We start from the raw sequence: 8,706 nt of genomic DNA on the forward strand, positions 1-8,706 counted from the left end.
CATAAGAAGTACAGCTAGAATGCTTCACAGAAGTGAGGATGGTGAGACTGCCTCACATCTATTGGACATGTCATCAGAGAGACTAGTCCCTGGAAATGGACATCATGTTTGGTAAAGTAGAGGCCCAGCAAAAAAGAAGATCCTCAGAGAGATAGCTTGACATAGTGACTACAACAAATGGCTCAAATACAGCAATGATTGTAAGGATGCTGCAAGACCAGATCATGTTCATTCTGTTGTACATAGGGATGGTATGAGTCTGAACTTACTCAATGGCACTTAACAACAACCTCTTTCCTATTTCTTTCCATAGCTGTTATGTTTTCCATCAGGATCACTAAGATAGGCAGCTCAACTGTTCAAAATCTTCATTAATGGCCCAAGAAATGTTTTAGCTTATCTGGATGAGACAACACTTCAGTTATATTAAACCTAAGGTCGATTTGATGGCACCTAACAACAAGAAGAAGTTCACACTGTACTCTAGATGGAGAAATTACCTAGTATTCTATTTCTCATGTCAAATACTTATCTGTGTTGTCTAGCCAAACAGAAATAGATGCATAATTTGAGTGAAGTATCAGCCTAGCCCCAACCACTCAGTGCCAGGAATAATAAATGTGTGCCACATTTTCAGCATTCCAGAGAGTCAAGAGAATACATTAAACTAACACAGCATCAACCCCACATCCACACAATCAAGAAGATAAAATTACTACAGCTGTTGATTATAAGATAATTTGCTAGTTCTTTATTCAGCACCATGCCCAACCAAAAATAAAACGGCCCTACCCTAAATTTAGCATTATCTAGGAGAGGAAATAAATGAACAGATAAAACATCAGAGAGACAGAAACATTTCAGCTTCAGCTTCGCCAGAGTGCCAGCCAATCCATGTGAACTTCTTCCAGTATGAATTAAAGCTCACAAGGCCAAACTTTCACATATGGAAACTTGAATTCTTCTGCCATGTGTTCCTTCTCCAAATTGTGTGGAAGCCCAAAGTTGTCTTAGCTTCTTGCTGTTACTATCAGTTCTTCCCAAGAGTGACCTAGGGGACCCAGTGAAAAACATCATGATCCTGTTCTATGCTTCTGTCTCCAACGTTACCATCAGCTGTTTAATTTGTTGGCCTCTAATAGCCTGCACTTTTCTGTGCCAGCTCAGAAATCCCCTTCCTAAACTCATTCTCTTATTGCAGCAGAACTTGACTTCCTTTGGGCAAACATACCAGTCTTTTATTTAGTTCAAGCTAAGATCCAAGATAAAGAGAGGAAACAGGATAGAATGGCACCCACAAGAGTTGGTTGGCCACATTCAAACAGTGCTGTTTTGAGGTGGGCCTAACTAAGACCTATAAGTGAATACCAGCATCAGATACTATTAAGCAGAAGAATGATAAAAATGCAAGAGCTCTTGAGAGTACTGCCCTCAAGAAATGCAGCTGCCTCTGTAGTTTGAAGTGAACTTAGCAAAGTCCATGCCCTGCCAATTCCACATGGGATGTTGCCCTATAGATCTCAGCTGGTTGTGCAATTTGAAGAACCCTAATTCTCTCTACATAAACTTTGGACTTCCTTACAAATTGCAACCCTAAAAAACACAACAGCCTCTTCTAGTACAAAGTGACTTGCTCTCCATACAGGACTATAAGAATTTCAGAAAAGATACCAAACAAACTTGAATTACAAACTTGACCTGCAATACTGATTACACATTAAAATTATCTGGTAGTAGGAGATGTGAGGGATTTTTACAAAATGACTGATGTCAGAGTTCCATCCCAAGAAATTCAAAATATTATTGTTCTTGAAGACTCCTGGTAAGCAAGGTCATTTGAACTGCAGGTTGGTGGTTCGAGCTCACCAGTCACTCCTGGGAAACCCTTTGAGTCCAAAGGTTTATACAGGGTTGCTTTGAGTCCAAATCTACTTGACAGCACTTAGCAACAACAACAATTGTTGTGGAGTAGAACCGGGTATTAGTACTTTCTAGAAGCACGCAGATGATTTTGATGGCTTCATAACCACTGGTCCAATAGGATGTCCTGTCAGTACCAAGAAGGCTATTGCTCAGAAGTCCAAATTTGTGATTTCTGTTTGAAGTCAGGCCTCTCCTAGAACTGGAGCTATAGTCTTTACACTGAACTTTTATTCCCCTAAGTCCAGCCTCCTTTTTGCTTATTCATTCAGGCTGCCAGATCTCTGCTACATAGAGCATGGAAGATGGGAGAACCCCGAACTCTGCCTGTCTGACTCTCCCCTGCCTTGCCACAAATGTGGCTTTATTTTTCACACGGTGGAAAGCCATCTCACACACATTCACAGCCCTTATTTTCCTTCTTAACCTATAAGTGGACTCCTGGTGTTGTACTACAGGTTAATGCACTGATTTGCAGGATTAGTTTGAACCACAAGGTCAGTGGTTCAAATCTACCAGCTGCTCCTCAGAAACCCTAAACAGGGTAGCTATGAGTAAGAACCACTTAACAATAACAATAGCACAACTACAGCACTTAACAATAACAATAACATCAACAACCCATAAATAGGGTAAGCTCAAGCTCTAGCCAAAGAGAACAATGATCAGTGTAGTTATTTTGTGGCCATCTTACTTGGGTTCACGTTCCCTTCAGAAGTCAATAACGAAGAACAAAAAGGTAAGAAACATATTCCTTGGTAAATTCTGAAGTGCTCTGGATTGCTTTTGTAATAAGCACACTATTTAATAAAAATAGTTTGTTAAAATATTGGCCACTGAATCATTAAAGTGCCACAAAAACTAGAACAATGCTTATTACTTAGTAGGTTCTCAGTAGAATATTTGATGAATGAATGAACAAAGAAATTAACAAATAACGGAGAAGGAGACAATGAGTTGTTTCTATGGTAGGAGTGGAATTAGTATTTGTACTTCAATGTTAGGCCCAATATTTAACGTGGATAAATGGAACCACAACAGAAGAATGAATGACTATGAGGATCAGAGAAGCAGAGCTCATAACTATACCTGAAAACTCAACAATTACTCTTTTTCTGCATTCAAGCACAGCCTTGCTTCTTTCAAGTCACCTACACAGTTGTCATCTCCTGCACTACTTCTTTTCCTCTTAGACCTCCCACATAGCAAAGACCTGATTGTTCCAAAGTGCTCTGTTCTGCTTGCTTAGCTTTGACCATTTTCCCACTCAGCAGCAGCCTAGCCATTATACCCCTTCTTAAAATAATAGCGGGAACTCTTTCCAGCCATACAGCATAGCTTAGCAGAGATTAGTAAATCCTTCCCTACTCATTTTCTGACTGTCAAGATGTTTTGAAAGTAAAGCCAGTCCCTGAGTTATGAGTTTCCAATTTATGTACAACCTGTACAAACTAACGCCAGTAAAGCCTATTATATATTGAAATAGGAGGTATTACATTGTGGCATAATGCACTGGTCCGCAAAGTCAGTTTGAACCATAGGATTGGCAGTTCAAACTCACTAGCTGCTCCTCAGAAACCCTATACCAGGTCACTGTGAGTCAGAATCAACTAGACAGAACTTAACAACAACAATAATAGACATGTATTACTTTACAATTGGAGTCCTGGAGTGGCATTGTGGGATAAAGCACTGGACTGCGAGATCAGTTTGAACCACGAGGTCAGCAATTCAAACTCACCAGCCACCCCTTGGAAACCCTATATAGGGTTGCTATGAGTCATAAACAGCTCCACGGCATTAACAAACACTTTGCAATTGGTGTCCTGGTATGGCACTGCCATATAAGCTTTGGACTTCAAACAAAGTTGGAGGTTTCAAGCCCACCAGCTGCTCCGTGGAAAGCCTATACAGGGTCACTATGAGTCGGAATCAACTCCAATGCATTATCATTCCTACATTATTTTGTTAAAGATACTTTTTTTGTATCTGGAAAATGTTTCTTTAATTTTTCTATGCATATAAATGTATGCTATGTACTAAGACAGACTCCTGGTGTGACACTGTAGGATCAGCACTGGACTGCGAACCACAAGGTTGGCAGTTCAGACCCACCAGTCGCTCCTCAGAAACCCTATACAGGTTTGCTATGAGTTGGCATCAACTCACCGCACTTGACAACAACAACAACAACATGCACTAAGACAAGCATTTGACTAGCTGACCTTAAATTCAAACCATACCTTAACTACTCCTACTTAGTATAAATTTGACTTAAAGACAGATTTAGGAATAGAACTTGTTTGCAATCCAGGGACTGCCTGTACTTGAAAAAAAAAAAAACAAAAAACAAAGACTGCTTATAAAGAAGATTTGGTAGTTTAGTGGTTATGTATTAGGTTGCTAACCTGGAGGTCAGCAGTTCGAAACTACCTGCTGTTCCATGGGAGAAAGAGGAGGCTTTCTGCTGCTGTAAAGATTTACAGCCTCGGAAACCCTGTGCAGGGTCACTATGAGTTGGAACTGACTCCACGGCACATGACCACCACCACCACCTCCACCCAGACTGCTTATCCACCAGATCTGCATCTTATAATTATCTTAGAACTCTAATCCTAAATAGTAAACTGCAATGCAGCCTACAGGAGAATGAAGCCAAGATGCTTCAGAAATCAGATAGTCCCCAGAACTGTGCTGCCTGAATATGATTTTGTACCTCAGTTCTTAAGACTGGAGTCCAGAAAGAAAGAAGTAAGAAGGACAAGATGAAGACTAACTCACATTGTCACTTGACACTTTTTGAAATACAGCTTCACTCTTTCTTTCTTTGCAACAGTAATCTCTATTAAGGATTCCCATCTGGCAATTCTAAGAGTATAGGATTTCAAATGTCATCATCCATCTGAATCTCTAGTAAGAGGCACTGCAGAGCAAGATGGAAAAGAAAGGTGGGACCAGGATACTGAGATCCACTTAAATGAGCTCTTTTGAAGATTGCTAAAATCTCAGTTTGCAGCAACATCTATTCTACTTACTGACTGACAACTTTATGCTGCTGGCTTAAGATAGTGTTTCTCAAAATATTGTCCTGTGCAGGACTACTTGTGCCAAAATCTTCTAGCATGTTCATTTTAAAGTGCACATTTCTGAACCCAAAACAATAAAGTAAAATTTATGAAGATGAAACCTTTAACTTACCCTAACAAAACCACTCAACTAATTCATTTGAATGCTGAAGTCTATATTTCTGGCTTGGCACTTTGACTTTGCTAATTTTAAGGTTTAAATACCTCCAAGAACTAATAGCAATTTGCCATTGTTCTTAAGGGATCTGAGAGCATGTTTTGATAGTGGGAATAACTGAAAAGAACTAAATGACCCAAATATCCAATAAGGAGGAATGGGATACTACTAAGAGGAAGAAATAGAGGTAGAATGGCCAAAGAGCCAAAAAAGCGTCTCTACACAGTAATTTTGCCACCAAACAGTTCTGTTTTGTCAATTAAGTTCAATCCAAAAAATATATATTGAATCTCTCTCATATACCAGGCACTGGGAATGCGTAGTAATAGAACAGAGTACATAGTAATAGAACTGTCCTAAAGGAGTTTACAGTTAGGAGATAAAGCCAGCTCTTAAATGTGATATGGCCAAAAATAGGATGTGCACAAGAAACTTTGGGGGGCTGAAAAAATATGGACCCCTGAATTAGGCTTCAAGTGTCAAGAGAAAATAGGCAGGTAAGAATTAAGCAGGTGAGGAAGCTGATAGTGAGGAGAAACTCAAAGGAGGGACCAAGAACTGAAGGATAAAGGCAGCGTGTTTCCAAAGGGGGGCAGCCTGCACAAAGACCCAGACCACACCCATTATGGCTGAGTGGATTCTAATTCATAGTCAGCCTGTAGGACAGAGTACAACTACTCCTGGAAATCTTTTAGGGAGCACTGAGCCTCACCTATCTCCTGAGGAATGACTGCTAGGTTTGAATCACTAACCTTGTAGTTAGCAGTCTGTCCTTTAGCCCACTGTTAACAAGGCTCCTTCCTAGACCACAAGGCAGTGCTATACATCACATGATTAACTAGCAGTTCAGGGCTGCTTAATCATAAGCACAAGAATGGGGAATGGTAATCAATGATTGTGGATAGGTAGACATTAGTTAAGTCAGGAAGATATGGGTTTGTGTTGATCACTTTTTTTTTTTTTAATGTTTTATTGTGAATTATGTGATAGTTTACGTGGGAGAACATTAGTTTTGCATTCATCCTATAGTGTATCGTTTCATTGCTATGCTTACAATCCCCTCTATGCATCATCAACCAACCAAAGGGTATACACTACAAGCCTGCCCACCCCGCCTAGTCATCAGCACAGAGCCCCTCCCCCTCTCTGTGTCTAAAGTTCCCAGCTGCTCCATCTCTCCACATCATGCCTCCATCTCATGCATCACTGCTTCTCTGGGTAGGGTCCTGCTCTCCACCCGTCTCCCTTGATGGTCCCAGGGACCTCCGCTCCTAGGCTGAAGAGTTAATCACTCCCCTCCTTGCTACAAAACATCTACCTTTACATTTCCGACCCTCACAATCAGTCCTGATAACAATTATTCACTATTGTATCACAAGAGACCCATTCACATTTCATTTCATCAGCCCTGCCTAGACAGATTGTATACTACTTAGTGGATATTCTACCTTCCTCCATGCCCTCTGAATCTAGGTTCCCCCTTGAAAGCTTGTAAGCCAGTCACTTCTTGCCTTTGTAGCCCCCCCCCGCCATTTTGGGTAGCCAATGTCCAAGTTGCCCATCTCTATCTACTCTGTGTATGGAGAGGATGGGAATGATCCCCTCTGTAGGATTTGTTCCCTCTTTTGAGCTACTGCATCCATAGGTGTAGGTCAAGTTCATCAAATTGTATCAGATTACTCTTTTTTTCTCTTCTTTCTTCTTCTAGTTGAGCTGTGATCAGCCAGTCATTGAAGCCAGGTCAAGTGGGTATTATCTGCAAGTGTGGGTGTTCTTGTGTATGCCTTCTCATCTTATCAGCTGGACAGTTCACTCTCCACGCTAGTCCTCTGTGGCTATGTCACTGACTTTGGGCCCAAGAGTCCCCAGGTCTTGCTACACACTGCTAGCCAACCAGTTCTCCACCTGGGTTCACAGAATGTGTTGATCACTTTTTCAAAGTCCTGTTGTGTTGTTGTTAAGTGCCATTGAGTCAATTCTCATAGCAACCCTATATAGGGTTTCCAAGGAACTATTGGTGGGTTTTAACCCCTGACTTCAAAACTCAAACTGACCTGGCAGTCCAATGCATCATCATACAGTGCCGCATGAAGCATCTAAAATCTATCTGGATTTTATCCTCAGTACATAACCTTCAAATATTTTCCAAGTTTATGGTCTCAAACTGTTAGTTGTGGTTGCTCCAAAAACATAAACAGTTTGTAGGCCTTCTCTGGAACATTGTGCCTGAGTTGACCATAATATCAAGAGAAGTTCAAGCTAGATTTCAAAATGTTTTGACTATCATTGGAAGGACATGTGAAAAATAGGAACATTAGGGACCTCTGGAGAATGAGTCTGGGGAACAAGGTGGGAAGAATTACAACACACTGTCTACCCCTTTATACTATTTGAATTTTTTACCAGGTGTATTTATTGCTGATTCAAAATATAAAAAAAGAGCTAAAGATACACATTGGTTCCATAACTTAAAGAAGTTGCTTTTCAACATATGAGTTATCTGATTTATATTTTAAAGAATTAATGATGCATTGATACAACAACAGTAACAGCAGTAACATTAAAGTTGATTTTCCTTTAGCAGCCTAAGGGGGTGGGAAATGATTGGAGAGAGCTTTTGTATCTTCTCTATAAATCTGTCCCTTTATTTTTTCCCAGTTTGCAGGTCATCTTGTGAAGATGAAATATCCAAGAATCTGTATTCTAGATGGTGGCATTAATAAGATCAAGCCTACAGGTCTCCTCACCGTCCCATCTCCTCAAATATGAAAAGCCAAGTGTATGGCTGTCAAAAGCCTTGCCGCTTTGTCTTCACAGCCTTGCCGCTCAAAGACAGGACCAGACATCCAGATTGTTGCATTTCTGTAAAGCTTTCTTGTTAGGCTTTTTTTCCTCTTTTCTTTTTTTTAATTTCATGACCCAAATGTTCAGCTATCCAAGCAACAAACTTGACTGTCCACTTATTGTTGAAAGAATTTTCTTAGAAGTGAAATATGATCATGTATTTTTACCACACTGCCACACAAAACCAAAGGAATGCCACTGACAAGGTAGATTTAGCATTATCAAGAAACCCCAGTTGCACTGAAACTGCTGCCCTCCATTGCACTGAACAGACAGTCCTAAGAAAGGTATTGTTTAGAATAATAGATTGAATGTGAGCTGAAGTCTTCTTCTTTCTATGATAATGAAAAGTTATTATTCACATAATACATTCCTGATTAATAAATTTGGTAACTACATTTTTGGCCTCAGACAAATGGTGTGTGAATATGTGTTTGAAGGGGGAACAGAGTTACGCCCGTTGCAGAAAGCGGCAATGTGAAATGAAAGCCTGAAACCATTTATATTAGATAAAATATTTGTTCAGTTCCTATAACAGAGAAACCCAAAGTAAGAGTGACTTAAACAATCTAGAAATGTATTTCTCTCGCAAATAAAAGTCTGCATAGTCTGAATCTAGGGATAGTATATTGGCTTCCCAACCATTAAGAACTTTTTCTCATTGCTTTACTATCCTCAGTACATTGCTTCCAAGTCACA

The 8,706-nt window shown here is 40.1% G+C and overlaps 1 protein-coding gene across 3 annotated transcripts in view; it reads left to right on the plus strand.

The window, feature by feature from the left end:
• TBCK (TBC1 domain containing kinase) overlaps positions 1 to 7,957 on the plus strand; it is a 343,431-nt gene extending 335,474 nt beyond the window's left edge. For all 3 annotated transcript variants that reach the window (XM_006869331.1, XM_006869332.1, XM_006869333.1), the window contains one exon: positions 7,822 to 7,957. In XM_006869331.1, the coding sequence (XP_006869393.1) occupies positions 7,822 to 7,932 (111 nt within the window). In that variant the 3' untranslated portion in view covers positions 7,933 to 7,957. The remainder of the gene's footprint in view (positions 1 to 7,821) is intronic.
• Positions 7,958 to 8,706: the final 749 nt, after the last annotated feature.

This window comes from Chrysochloris asiatica, unplaced genomic scaffold (genome assembly GCF_000296735.1).
Source record: "Chrysochloris asiatica unplaced genomic scaffold, ChrAsi1.0 scaffold00129, whole genome shotgun sequence".
Classification (NCBI taxonomy): domain Eukaryota; kingdom Metazoa; phylum Chordata; class Mammalia; order Afrosoricida; family Chrysochloridae; genus Chrysochloris; species Chrysochloris asiatica.